At 38.9% G+C, this 15,342-nt stretch overlaps 1 protein-coding gene across 2 annotated transcripts in view; it reads right to left on the bottom strand.

Moving 5' to 3' along the window:
• The window catches only part of EMCN (endomucin), a 133,769-nt gene that overhangs the window by 43,787 nt on the left and 74,640 nt on the right, over positions 1 to 15,342 (bottom strand). The window contains exon 4 of one of the 2 annotated variants that reach the window (XM_004009670.6): positions 3,953 to 3,991. The exons of the other annotated variant lie outside the window; for it this stretch is intronic. Coding sequence (XP_004009719.1) covers positions 3,953 to 3,991 — 39 coding nt within the window. The remainder of the gene's footprint in view (positions 1 to 3,952; positions 3,992 to 15,342) is intronic. 2 annotated transcript variants of the gene reach the window in all.

Below are 15,342 nucleotides of genomic sequence, written 5' to 3'. Positions count from 1 at the left end.
TACAAGATTTTTCACAAGCTGTGCTGGTCACAATGAGAATGCTGTGATGATTAATTTTTTGTGTTGACTTGGCTATGGGGTTCTCAGATATTTGATATGGTTGTTCAGTGACAAAGTTGTGCCTGACTCTTTGTGACCCCATGGACTGTAGCCCAGCAGGCTCCTCTGTCCATGGAATTTCCCAGGCAAGAATACTGGAGTGGGTTGCCATTTCCTTCTCCAGGGGATTTTTCCCAACCCAAGGATTGAACTTGCCTCTCAGGTATTGGTCAAGCATTATTCTGGGTGTGCCTGTGAATGTTTTTTTGGATGAGATTAATATTCAAATCAGTAGATGAGTGAAATATATTACCTCCATTAGGGTGGCTCTCATCCAATCAGTTGAAGGCCTGTATGGGGTCGCAAAGAGGTGGACATGACTGAGCATGCACGCACACACAAACAGAAAGGCTCCCTGGAGTAAGAAGGAATTCTTTCTGCCTGATTGCCTTGAGCTGGGATACCAATGTTTCCATGCCTTTGAACAGAGCTTTCCAGCTTTCAGCCTGGAACTTGCACCATCTGCTCTTCTGGTCTCAGCACTTTGGACTGGGACTAGAACTGCACCATGCACTCTCCCTGCTTCTGGGCCTCGTTTGCCAGCTGAGGTCTTGGGACTTCTCTGACTCTGTAATGCGTTGAGCCAATTCTTTATAATACAAGTCTCTAGAGATTTCCATATGTTTATATAAATACATATTTATATATTTATATTCTCTTTGTTCTGCTTCTCTGGAAAACCTGGACAAATATAGTTGTATTTTCAGGAAATTATAGGCAAATGGTTTATTCCTTTCCCAATATATTGAGGCATATTGGTCCATTTTTCTTCGAGCTGAGATCTCTTACAAAGAAATCAAGAGGTTAATTTTCAAGGACAAGTTATTAGCTCTGCCTGTCTGTGGGAAAATGATAAGGCTAAACAAAAGTGAATTCTATTATTGCTTTAAATTATTGTAATGGCCACATAATGTCTGCATATATCTCTAGGGAATAAACAGTCTTTCATCACTTTTTAGTGGGTCTTTCCATATCCTCGTTAGCTCTGAACTCAGAGCTAAAAATCAAGTAGGCACAAAAATCTGGCAGCTAGAAGACCACTTTTTTCATGAACCTGTTTCTCATTTTTCTTAAACTGCTTTTATCTCACCCAGTGTATGATACAGATAAAGGGAAAAAAATTCTTTTCCTCCTCTGATCCTAATATAATATTATCTGAGGCTTATCAATGACACATCACTTTATACCTATATGACGGCTGAAGTTATTATCGTTATTTATTATATTGACTAGTCTTTAGTAACCCTTCATGGCAGGCTCCATGTATCACTCAAAATCTTAGCTAGTGCTATATGTGATGGAACAGAACAAAGATGGAATGCCTCGGTTAGCAGTGATTGGTTGAATATATCCTTCTGCATATTTAGCAGGGGATTATACTAAACTTGGAATCTTACCAGGTATGTTACAGTGGGCAGTTGAAATTTTACTCTCCCACATGTTTTAGATATTGGGTGTGAATTCTTCTTCATGCCTAGCATTACTGAACACAGCTGTCCATTCATGCAAACTTTGCTCTACTGAATGAAATGAATGGACATGTCTTCTGACCTTGATCAATCATGCCCATCTAACTGTGACTACCTTTCCTGTATTTTTATTATATAAAATTGAATGTTGTATCTACATATAGAAAAGAAAAAGAAAGCATTAGTTGCTCAGTTGTATCTGATTCTTTGCAACCCCATTGACTCTAGCCTGCCAGGCTCCTCTGTCCATGGAATTCTCCATGTAAGAATACTGGAATGGATATAAATTCCCTTCTCCAAGGAATCTTCCCAACTCAGGCATTGACCCTGGGTGTCCTGCATTGCAGGCAGATTCTTTACCATGTGAGCCCACAGGGAAGTCCATATCTGCATATAATTGCTTATAATTCACATTTTATATACAGTTGCCTATTCTGAATTCCAAAAAAAGATCCTACGTAAAACAAGTACCAATTTCTAGACCCTTAATAATAATTTTTGAAGAGAGTGGTAAAAACACAATTTTTCATGGAAATTAAAGCCAGATGCATTATGTGAAAGAAGATATCAAATGAGCACTATGAATGTTCTACTCAAAGACTAAATGTGTATTAGCTCATGTTTACTAGAAGGAAGCATTGCTGAAAATTTCTTGGTCTAGATGCTTACCTCAACATTACCTAAAAGAAAAATACTAATCATTTTAAGGAGATGGGAGATATTTGTCAATTTTTTTTGAGTGAACCTGGATTTAGGCTTTGCTGCTGCTAAGTCGCTTCAGTCGTGTTCGACTCTGTGCAACGCCATGGACTGCAGCCTACCAGGCTCCTCTGTCCATGGGATTTTCCAGGCAAGAGTACTGGAGTGGGGTGCCATTGCCTTCTCCTGGATTTAGGCTTTAGCCCTACCATATATCTGAAGTTTAAGGCTGACCTTTCTTGCAGTTGATAGAATCAGCCTTATTTCTTTCTAATTCACTGTTCAAATCAATGGTTTGTCTATTATCTATTTTAGGAGAATTAGTTTCCATAACTCTAAATTAAAATCTAGATGTGCTTTTCATTACATGTAAAAATCAATTGTAGTTAAAGCTGGAATTTTGTTAATACTATCTTTTAAACAAAATAAAAGATGCTTTGGTCTCTCCTTAAAAAGAGCTGACAATTTGGCAGCCTCCCGGTTCTCCTCCATCTGTAACTCCTTCTTGATAACCAATCCATGAAACAGGGCATAGGATTTCTCCGGAACAGTGCAAAGCATCAGCCAACGCAAAGCTGCCCTCTTTGCCTGGATGCACTATTTTTATGTTTTGTTTTTCCCAAGGCTTTTTCCAATGCATTTCTAGACTGTGTAGATGGAAATAAAGGATAAAAAGTACAATGATGAGGTGAAATAGAGAGAGTTAACAATATAAAAATAACTTCCTTTATTATTTGATATATTATATAGAAGATAAATAATTTAAATTTAAAAGCATATAACTCCCATTTCTAATTCTTGAGGGTAGACCATGATGACTGTTTAGGACATTTGCTGTGAAAATGTTATTAGAGTCACTCATAATTTTCATGGCTTTATTTTTCCATTTTTTAAAAAAAGTTACATGATCTCTGTATTTCCCAGCCACCTGTTCTCCTTGCTCAGCCCTGCAGTAAATCTTTCTCTGGTCCAAAAAAAAAAAAAAAAGTTTCATGATCTCCTAGGTTTATTTCACACATTTCTCATTTTGTATGTAGCAAAGGTGGTTAATATTGATAACCTAAGAGACTTGCCACTTATGCACGCACCAGACAGGAGTTAGGAAAATAAAAATCTCAAAATAATTACAATTTCAAAACAGTATGAAGATTCAACATGACCATTTTCCTCTGCCAATAATCTTCTCCAATTTCCATTGCTTCATCATCCAAATTGTTTTCAGCTTAAAACTAAGGATGGCAAAGCGTGAGTGCTTCTCAAAGTGATAGCATTTTAGACTGTTAACGGTGGTTTATGAATTCATCTCTTTGGATGCCAGGACCAGGCTTTGTTAGAGAGAAGAGACGACAGCAAAAGCACACCCTATATTTTGGGAGAGGGCATGCTGACCACACAAACAGACCAGGAACAGTAGGTTCTGGGGAGAGGAAAATTCCACAAGCTCTGTGCACTTCCCAGAGCTGGTTCCGCTAACCCAGGCCCCAGAGCACTCACACACACTGTTGCACATTCTCCTTGTCTGCATTTTTTTTTTTTTTAAACACAAGGTTTCCTAAATATTTTAGTTGCCAGGTAATATTTTCTTTTATACTATTTCACTCTGTCCTCAAACTGATTGATCTACTTTGTCTCCTTCTTGGGATTTTACTCAGGAGTATTCTCAGAGAAAAGAAAAATGAACTTACCTGGTATTTCTGTTGCTTTGATTGAACTCTGAGTCTCAGCTTTAGAGCATAAAAAAAAAAGAAAATTGCTAAAATTAAACATTGAATATCAAATATCTACTCTCACAATTGTTTCAGGTGGTAAATGCATAGAGATTTTAGTTCATTTCTGATTTACTTTCCTCAAGTCACCAAATCATGAGGCTTCCTGAATAGAAGAAACTTCAGAGCAGGGGTCAGTCAACTCTCTCTTAAAGGGACAGGTAGTATTTAAGGTTTGTGGGCCATAAGTCTAGCAACTATTCAGCTTTTGCTATTGTAGTGTGAATACAGCCATATGTAATATCTAAAGAATAGGTATGGCAATATTCCCCTTAAATTTTAATTACAAAAATAGATGGGGCTTGGATTTGGCCTGTGAGCCAAAGTTTGCTGCATCCTCCTTTGGGGCATCTGGTACAACCCCACTTCTTGAATATGCCAGGAAAATCCAGAAGACTACAGAAACTTCGGTGGGTGCTTCATGAGTGGCACTGCCATATGTCATACTCCTACTAAGATATTGCACATCTCCTGATCTGAGGAAGATTCAGAATGGTTCAGACAGATACCTTTGAAACTTAAGAAATTCCTCTAAAGGGAATAGAGCTCAGAAGAGCTTTCTACAAGTAAAATTGCTTGAGAGAATTATAATCAAAGATCACTTCAACAAACTTGAGTGTTTGCACCAGGAATCAAGATTTTCCACATGAAAATATATAGAAATATTTGAGATAAATGGAAGCCCAATAATGATGGTGGATACAAATATCCACTTGCTTCCTTTGTATCTTCACCTGACTGTCTTAACAGTATCTTAAATTTTACATGCCCAAAACAGAACTTTTTTTTTAATTTGAAGTAGAGTTGATATAAAATGCTGTGTTAGTTGCAGGTATACAGCACCGTGATTCAGTTTTATATCTAAATATACTTTTTCAGTTTTTTTGCCTTATAGGTTATTACAAAATATTGAGTGCTAAGTTGCTTCACTCGTGTCCAGCTCTTTGCAACGCCATGGTCTGTAGCCTGTCAAGCTCCTCTGTTCATGGGATTTCCCAGGCAAGATACCGGAATGGGTTGCCATGCCCTCCTCGAGGTGATCTTCCTGAGCCAGGGATCAAACCCCTGTCTCCTGCAGCTCCTGTAATGTAGGTGGAGTCTTTACTGTTGAGCCACCAGGGAAGCCCAGAAGTCCCCCCTGTGCTATAGAGTAAATCCTCATTGTTATCTATTTTATATACAATAGTGTATATATCTTAACCCCAGACTCCTAATTTATCTCCCCCTTCTCTCTTTTGGTAACCACAACTTTGTTTCCTATGTCTGGGGGTCTTTTCCTATTTTGTAAATAAGTTCATTTGTAGCTTTTTGTTTTAGATTCCACATATAAGCAGTATCATGTGTCTTTCTCTGTCTGACTTCACTTAGCATGATATATTCTAGGTCTATCAATGTTGCTGCAAGTGGCATTATTTCATTCATCTTCATGTGTGAGTAATGTGGTGGCACTGGGCTTCCCTTGTAGCTCACTCAATAAAGAATCTGCATGCAATGCAGGAGACCTGGGTTCGATCCCTCGGTTGGGGAAATCCCCTGGTGAAGGAAATGGCAACCCACTCCAGTATCATTGACTGGAAAATCTCATGGACAGAGGAGCCTGGAGAGCTGCAGTCCATGGGGTTGCAAATAGTCGGGCACGACTGAGCGACTAGCACTTACTGTGGTGGCACTAGTGGGAAGAACCTATCTGCCAATGCAGGAAACATAAAAGACATGTGTTTGATCCCTGGGTCAGAAAGATCCCCTGGAGGAGGGCATGACAGCCCACCCCAATATTCTTGCCTGAAAAATCTGATGGACAGAGGAGCTTGGCTACAGTTCACAGGATCACAAAGAGTTGGACACGACTGAAGTGACTTAGCATGAATGCAATATTCCATTGTATCGATACACCACACTTCTTTATCCATTCCTAACTCTTGACTTGTGTCCTCAAACACACCTCCCCTTTCACTTTTTTGAACCAAAGTATGAAAGACTCTTGAAAATCCCATGGACTGCAGGGAGATGCAACCAGTCCATTCTAAAGGAGATTGGTCCTGGGTGTTCTTTGGAGGGAATGATGCTGAAGCTGAGACTCCAGTACTTTGGCCACTTCATGCGGAGGTGACTCATTGGAAAAGACTCTGATGCTGGGAGGGATTGGGGGCAGGAGGAGAAGGGGACGACAGAGGAGGAGAAGGGGACGACAGAGGATGAGATGGCTGGATGATATCACTGACTCGATGGACGTTGAGTTTGAATGAACTCCGGGAGTTGGTGATGGACAGGGAGGCCTGGCATGCTGCGATTCATGGGGTCGCAAAGAGTCGGACACGACTGAGCGACTGATCTGAACTGAACTGATGGTACCATTGCCTCGCAAGTGCATGAGCCAAAAAGTAGTGGTCTTTCTTCTTCTTCTTCTTTTTTTTTCTTGATTCATTTTTTCTTTTCTCACCTCACCAGCCCTAGCTTCTAAATATATTCCACCTACGCCTCACCATTCAGTTGACTACTGTTCATCTAGCACCTATATCTCTCTTGTTAGTATGTGTAATAGCCACCTAGAAAAAGTTTTTTTAAATTTACATTTCATTAGTCCAGTGGTGCCTTATTCCTCTCCTCACTACAGCTAGCGACTCTCCGTAGGATATGGCTCCTGCCTTGCTCTTCAGTTCACTCCAGCTGTCTCAGCCTGCTTGGCCTCTCCATAGTAGATAAATGTCCCAGGGATCCCTTGCCTCAGACAGCCTGCTTGCCTGCCCTAAGCATCTGGGCTGTCCTCTCAGGCCTACACTGGCTCCTTCTCACCCTTCATGACTCTGTTCAGGTGTCACCACTCAGAGAAGTCTTCTCCAACCACCTTATTGAAAGCTATCTTCTCATTTCCCTCCACCTCAGCTCACCATGATGCTTTGTTTGCTCAACAGTTTATGACTCCAGTGATTTTTAAAATGGCTTTGTTTTCTGTTAGAATGTAAGTCCAGGAGGACAGAGATTTCTTATTTTACTCAGAGTCATAATTTCAGCATCTACTATCCATACTAGGTCTCTGCTAAAAACATAGGGAATGAACAAATAATAATATAAAATAATAATTGATAATAATAATAAAAATAAAAAATAGTAGCTATCATTATCCAACTAGCAGTTTTTAAGGCAAAATGAATGTGTTATTAAAAATTGCTAGTTGGATAATAATAGCTACTATTTTTGAAGCAACTCTTCAGATCAGTTCTATATATTCATCATTGATGTTTATGAGAAGGATGTTATTATTTTCATTTTGCAGATCTGCAAATAATAATTGAAAGAAGTGAAACTATGTTCTCAAAGGGAGGACTGTGACTATAATTCAGGTCCGTTGGTTCTAAGGTCCATCTTCTTTTACTAAGAGACAGCTTTTTTTTCCCACTAAACTGTTCTGAGTGGAAAGCTTATGTAATTAATTTCTACTTTTCATAACTAGTTAAAATAATTTTGTACATGGCATAATGCTGTACTTGGAGGATGCAGTTAAAATATTTATCAGCTGCCAGAGAATTAGAATATAAACGAAATCAAAACCTTTGTTCCTCCTGCTTTTAATATTAGGTCATAATCTTTCTTGCTGATAGACTTTATTGAGAATGAACAATTTTAAACTCATATCAGACAAAGCCTCCTGACTATTCCTTTTTGCATTTTTTTCATCCTTCAAAAGTGCATAATGATTTCTCAGGGACATATTACATAAAATAAAAATGACTATGCCTTAAGAAGTAGTGGAATAGTGAAAAAAAAAAGCAATTCAAAACCCTTTTCTTGAGTCTTCAGAGGTCCAGATATTTCTATATAAATGAATATATTGTTATTCTGAGAAGGAAATTCTGTAAATCTTAAATAATCAGTACTGGGAAATATATACCTTTTAATTCTGAAATCAAGGATGTATTATTTTGAAGATAATAAAACGTCTTCATACGGCATTTCATTTTCAAATTTCGACTCAGTTTTGGAAATATAAAATCTTAATAGAGATGAATGCTATGGAATATGACTAAAGTTGTGGAAACTAATGAAAAGTGAAGGTATTTGTAATTATTCCTCTCTGTGTGTGTGTGTGTGTGTGTGTGTGTGTGTGTGTGTGTTTTGAGTTTCATAATGCAAATATGCTTTAACAAAAGGCCAAATTCTGATCTGGAGAGGAAGCAGGCGTGCTTAGTCACTCAGTCGTGTTCGACTCTTTGCGACCTTCCTGGACTGTAGCCTGCATGGCTCCTCTGTCCGTGGGATTTCCCAGGCAAGAATACTGGAGTGGGTTGCCATTTCCTCTTCCAATGGACCTTCCTGACCCAGGGATCAAACCTGTGTCTCCCACGTCTCCTGCATTATAGGCAGATTCTTTATCTGCTGAGTAAGTGGAAGTTAAATAGAAATGAGTGTAGTGCATTCTGTTAACCTAGTCTCAAATTTAGTTGTTGAGTAAAGACCAAATCCTTAATCAGGGTGTTTGGCAACTTAAATCTCTTGGTTGAGTTTGAAACTGAAGCTTGAAGTTGAGTTCAGTTTGAAACTGTAGTCTTATGAAATGCAAATGAACTTTGAAATGCTAAACTTTAATCTACAATTTAATCCCAAACTAAACTTTAGATGTATGCATTTTTTAAAAATATTTTCTACTAGTCTACAACTTCTCTGCTCATTTTAATTTGTTTATTAAGTTTTATTGGAGTATAGTTGCTATACGGTGCTGTGTTTGTGTCTGCTGTATAGCAAAGTGAATCAGCTATATGTGTACAATATCCCTTCTTTCCTGGATTTCTTTCCCATTTAGGTCACCACAGAGCACTGAGTAGAGTTCCCTGTGCTATATGGTAGGTATATACACACTACTAGGGTATAAAAGAGATAACTAATGAGAATGATGCTAAACCTGAAACTCCAGTACTTTGGCCACCTCATGTGAAGAGTTGACTCATTGGAAAAGACTCTGATGCTGGGAGGGATTGGGGGCAGGAGGAGAAGGGGACGACAGAGGATGAGATGGCTGGATGGCATCACGGACTCAATGGACATGAGTCTGAGTGAACTCTGGGAGTTGGTGATGGACAGAGAGGCCTGGTGTGCTGCGATTCATGGGGTCGCAAAGAGTCAGACATGGCTGAGCGGCTGAACTGAACTGAACTGAAACTTTGCTTAAACTATCAGCTTTTAAGATAGAAAGCTTAAGCAATAATACAAGTAACTTTGCTAAATATTATCTTACAAAAGCCATTGTATTTCCAGCTATATATAGCTGTATGTAATTACCTACAGAACATGATTTATCATTAAACGGCCCAGGAAAAAAAATAGTTATTCTCATACATAATTCTTTACTGATTTGCTTAAAAATAATTTACTATGACCAATTAAAATTTTCCTTCTCATTCGCCCTCATACATACCATCCCCCATCCCCCCAACAAAGCATTGACTGAGTCATCATACGAAAGATTAGTTCTGGTTTGGATAAACTGTGATGTGTGACTAAGACTTTGTTATCCTGAGAATTCCTCTTTTATCTGCCCACATGAAATGATACAAACTAATTAAGTAGCATGTAAGAAACATTGCAATTAAGTTCCCTGATAAATGTCATAGATAAATGGTGCCATTCACAAAAGAAATAATGAGCCTGAGTGATCAGAGAAATTAGACTTTTCCAAAGCATGAGATGCATAGCTTATATGAGAGATTCTATACTGGAAAGTGGCATTAAATCAGATTGAAACACTCAGTGAGAAAGTAATTATTTTCCATTTTTTTGTGAGTTTATTTCAATGAAGAAGTTTCAAATTTTCAATTTGATGCAAAGACGTCATTAATACCTAGAATGTACTTATCTTTTTTTCCACCCCACAGGGAGAAGTGCAAATCCAGTCCCCCACGACCACAAATTATACAGTCAAGTTTTGTGGAAATTGCAGGGGTCAGCACATCAGAGTGTGATAGATAAGCCATGCTGTGGGGTGAAAATCACCTTCATCATCCCAGTATCTCCCCTGCCAGGTAAGTATTTGATTTATTTATTAAGCAAGGCTAAAACTCAGAGCCTTTGGCAAGCAACAAAATCTAGCTAGAATTTTATTTTATTTTGCTTACATCACAGCGACTTTCTAGCTTCTGCTTATGCCGATTCAAACTGGTTTTTTATTCATGATGGTTTCCTTTTCAAACAAATTTAAGAATTAAAAACTGCATCTACTTAAAGTACTAAATGAATAATAGTGCAGATGGTACATATATCTGGTAACCTCATTAAGTTGTGGGAAATACTGAGGTGATATTTTGTAGAGGCTCTTTATGGTTATGCAGAATTTTAATAATCAGTTGGAGGAAGGACAAGGGGAAGAAGGAATGATTATACAGATGAGGAAGACAGGTTGCACAAATCACACGGTCAGGAATAAATCTGGCACGGTTGGCAACAGCATGAGAACCACCCCGGTGAGAATCCCAGGTTTCTGGTGAGAATCCCAGGTTTATATTCAGTCAGTTGGTCAGTGTTATACTGATTGAACTTCTGTTTGTCAAGCATATGAGGCACTCAATTAAAAGCTACTTGCTTTCTAATTCCTTTGGATACTTTATGTGAAATGGTTGTAATGAGAGAAAGTGTGGTATATCAATATTTATGGAGTTTGAGGCAAGAAAAACAGGGTTTGAATTACATCTTTTAATTTAACATTGGGTGAGTCATTTAATCTTTCTGAACCTGTTTCCTTATTTGTGAAACTGATACCATAAATACCATCTTTGCTTGGCTTTTGTAAGGATTATCATTAACAAAATAATATTAAAAGCTAAAATGTCTTGTTTTCTTTTCAGACACTGTTTTAAGATTCATATTATTTTATCTCTTTTAATCTTCACAAGAATTCTGTAAAAGAGTAGTCATTACAACTATTTTACAGATGAGGAAACAAAGACACGAGAAGTTAAATAGCTTACCAAAGGCCAAAGTCCAAATAAATGGTTGCGCCATTATTTGAATCTCAACTATTTGATTTCAAGGGCTTCCCTGGTGGGTCAGTTGGTAAAGTGTCTGCCTGCAATGTGGGAGATCAGGGTTCAATCCCAGGGTCGGGAAGATCCCCTGGAGAAGGAAATGTCTATCCACTCCAGTATTCTTGCCTGGAGAATTCCATGGACAAAGAAGCCTGGTGGGCTGCAGTCCATGGGTTTGCAAAGAGTCAAACACGAGTAAGTTTTCTAATACTTTCACTTGCTTTATCTGATTTCAGAATCATTGTTAGTAAACAATAAGCCAGCTTCCTCTTGGCATAATTGGAGTGACCATGTCTTTTAAGAAGGGTGTGGTGCCTCAAAAAGTACAGGCTTGTGCAGATGCCATTCTCACATTCAACCAGTAGTATATCTGAAGTAGTTACTTGATCTTTATACAATTATATATGCTTTTTGTATTAAAAACAAACTCTATACTAAACTAGGATAGATTATGCAAAAGGGAAACGTACATGATAAATTATTTGTTACATATAAATGTTATTAACCCTGATTAAATAACCTACTAATTTCTTATACATGTTCAGTTCAGTTCAGTCGCTCAGTCATGTCCGACTCTTTGTGACCCCATGAATCACAGCACGCCAGGCCTCCCTGTCCATCACCATCTCCTGGAGTTCACTCAAACTCACGTCCATCAAGTCGGTGATGCCATCCAGCCATCTCATCCTCTGTCGTCCCCTTCTCCTTCTGCCCCCAATCCCTCCCAGCATCAGAGTCTTTTCCAATGAGTCAACTCTTCACATGAGGTGGCCAAAGTACTGGAGTTTCAGCTTTAGCATCATTCCTTCCAAAGAATGCCCAGGGTTCATCTCCTTTAGAATGGACTGGTTGGATCTCCTTGCAGTCCAAGGGACTCTCAAGAGTCTTCTCCAACACCACAGTTCAAAAGCATCAATTCTTTGGCGCTCAGCCTTCTTCACAGTCCAACTCTCACATCCATACGTGAAAAACCATAGCCTTGACTAGATGGACCTTTGTTGGCAAAGTAATGTCTCTGCTTTTGAATATGCTATCTAGGTTGGCCATAACTTTTCTTCCAAGGAGTAAGTGTCTTTTAATTTCATGGCTGCAGTCACCATCTGCAGTGATTTTGGAGCCCCCCAAAATAAAGTCTGACACTTTATAAATGTTACTTATTTTTAATTAACAAAAGTCAGATTTTTCCCTTCAGAGTTCAAGTCTATGGTATTATATATTCTGTGGTAGCAGAGGCTCTGACACCGCAAATTGTTTAGAAGTATTTTTACCCACACACTTGAGGCTTCCCTAGTGCCTCAGACAGTAGAGAATCTGCCAGCAATGCGGGAGACCTGGGTTCAATCCCAGGATTGGGAAGATCCCCTGGAGAAGAGAATGGCAACCCACTCTAGTATTCTTGCCTGGAGAATTCCATAGAGCAGCTTGTCGGGTTACAGTCCATGGGGTCACAAAGAGTTGGACATGACTGAGTGACTAACAGTTTCACTTTCATTTTACCCACACAGTTGCCTTAGTAGAATTAGGTACTGGTATTTGCCCATCTCAGTGTCTCCTGCCTATAATCTTGTTACACATACTCTCCTTAGCTAAGTCAGAATCCACCAGAAGGAGAAAGCAATAGGCTCTCTTTCCCTGTCAACAGACCTCACTAGCTCCTCTCCACTCTAAAATCAAGACTGAATGTGAGATAATGTCCCCACAGTGCCTTTATCTGAAGGTCACTATTCAAGCACCCACTGCTCATATGCTTAAGAGGGAGACGAAGCATCATCTGTTACACATTTGGCAAATGCATAGTTCACTTTTATTCTTGTTTGTATTGGGGCACTTGTATTATAAAATGCATGCGGTTTTGGTTTGCCAAAGGTACTTTTCAGACATATATTGTCTACAATACAAATTCTGCTTATCAGAACCCAAAACACTGCCACAGAGAAATGTTCTTGTTACGAAGGGAAAATGACCCTCCTCTTCAACTTTCTCTACATGGTGACTAATTATATACAATTATTAGTTTACAATTATGGTTGGAATCAGACTTCTCCTAAATAGCCTTCTTCATGTCATGTCTAAGATGATTACAACAGAAAGGGGGGAAACGGATGTTACCAACATGCTTCTAGACCAGAGTGAGCCCTGAATGTCCACAGTGCCCGCTTGCCGTCTCCGTGTATCTTAGAGGTCTCCTAAGAAGAGACTTGGAGACTGAGTCACCTGCAGAGAAGCCTTTTGAAGGACTATGTGCTCAGTTGCTCACTAGTGGCCGACTCTTCGCTACTCCATGGACTGTGGCCCCCAGGCTCCTCTGTCCATGGGGATTCTCCAGGCAAGGATACTGGAGTGGGTAGCCATTCCCTTCTCCATCTAAGGACCCTGGGTACGCCAAAAATGCATCCAGTATGTAAAATGAGCAGGATTTGATAAGGCTCTTATGGATGATTAGTAGCTTTTCTAGTCAGGATATTTTGACTAAACACACAGATTACTTCAAATCACGGAGGCCAGAATAAGAGAAGTACTTGTGGAGATATGTGTGGACTGCAACTAAAGATCTGTCAGGAATCAGAAGATCTCCAGGTCCTGCTACTTTTTCCGTGTCTCTTGAACAACTTAACCTTGCTCATGAAATCTCTCCATTTCCCCACAGAGTCTCTCTATAGTCAGTAGCCTTCTCTACTTACTCTGCCAACTCAAGCCTCCTGAAGCCAGAGACAAGTGCACAAATCACCATGGCCATCTCAGATTCTCTGCTAACCCTGCGCTACTCCAGTCCCCCCCGCTTCTTGGTTTGTTTGGCTTTTCTAGTTCAGTTCAGATTACCCAGGAAGGAAATTTGATTGGCCTAGGTCAACATTTTCTTTTTGTTCTTAAATAAATATTTATCTGAAAACTCACCACTTAATCCACTCATTGTAAGTATACAACCCAATAATATTTTGTAAATTTATAGAGTCATTGAACCATCACTATAATCCAGGTTTAGAACATTTTCTTCAATATAAAAAACTTTCTTGAGCCTTTCTGCAGTCAGTCCCCAGGCTGGTCCCTGGGTGTAGGCAACCACATATATGATTTCTGTCCCTATAAAAAATATCCTGGATATTTCATAGAAATGGAATTGTATATGTTGGATTTTGTGAAAGGCTTCTTTCACTGCATAATGTATTTGAGATTCATGCTGTTACAGCATGCATCAGTATTTTGTATCTTCACACTGTTGAATGGTATTGTCTTATATGGATATCCCATGTTTTGGAACACTCCAAATGCATTTCAAATGGAAAATCCAATGAGATATTCTATTTCACCAATTAATGGACATTTGAGTTGTTTCAGCATTTGACAATTATGAATAACGCTACTCTTAACACTCATTAACTCCATATCCTGTTTTGATTACTATAGCTTTAGAGTAAGTTTTGAAGTTGGGGGTGGTTGAGTCTTCCAACATTGTTCTTTTTCAAAAGTGTTTTGGCTATTCTAGGTCACTTTCATTTCTATATATATTTTGAAAGTGAAGGTGAAAGTTGCTCAGTTGTGTCCGACTCTTTGCGACCCCATGGACTATACAGTTCACAGAATTCTCTAGGCCAGAATACTGGAGTGGGTAGCCTTTCCCTTCTCCAGGGGATCTTTCCAACCCAGGGATCAAACCCAGATCTCCCACATTGCAGGCTGATTCTTTACCAGCTGAGCCACAAGGGAAGCCCAAGAATACTGAAGTAGGTAGCCTATCCTTTCTCCAGTGGATCTTCCCAACCCAGGAATCGAACTGGGGTCTCCTGTATTGCAGACAGATTCTCTACCAACTGGGCTATTAGGGAAGCCCATATATATTTTAGGATTTGCTTATCAATTTCTAGGAAAAAAAAAACTTTCTGGTATTCTAATAGGAATTGCATTGACTATTTTATCAGTTACTGATCAACTTGAGAAGAATTGCCATCTTAAAACATCAAGTCTTCTAAACTATGAACATGTAATGTCTATTTCTTTTATATTCTTTGCAATTTTGCATACATATTTGTATTTTAATCATGAATTTATGCTGATGTCTTAAGTTTCAATCTGATAGTGCAGTGTTTAACTTCCCTTCCCCCATTCTGTATTTCTATCTCCCCTTTTCACCTTGAGGACACATTTATCTGTTTTTTCACTTGTACCTAGTATTTAGAGCTAATATATTCATTTCAATAAAACAAACTCATCAAGTGAATTTCAGAGTTTCTTTTCAGTGTTTTTCTTTTCTCTCCTTCTCTTTATCCATTCTTCTGGGGAGGGTGTGCAGTCAAGACT

This window comes from Ovis aries, chromosome 6 (assembly GCF_016772045.2).
Source record: "Ovis aries strain OAR_USU_Benz2616 breed Rambouillet chromosome 6, ARS-UI_Ramb_v3.0, whole genome shotgun sequence".
In the NCBI taxonomy this organism is placed as follows: Eukaryota; Metazoa; Chordata; class Mammalia; order Artiodactyla; family Bovidae; genus Ovis; species Ovis aries.
Note: the sequence above shows the minus strand (reverse complement) of the source record. Positions and strands in the feature narration are given on the sequence as shown.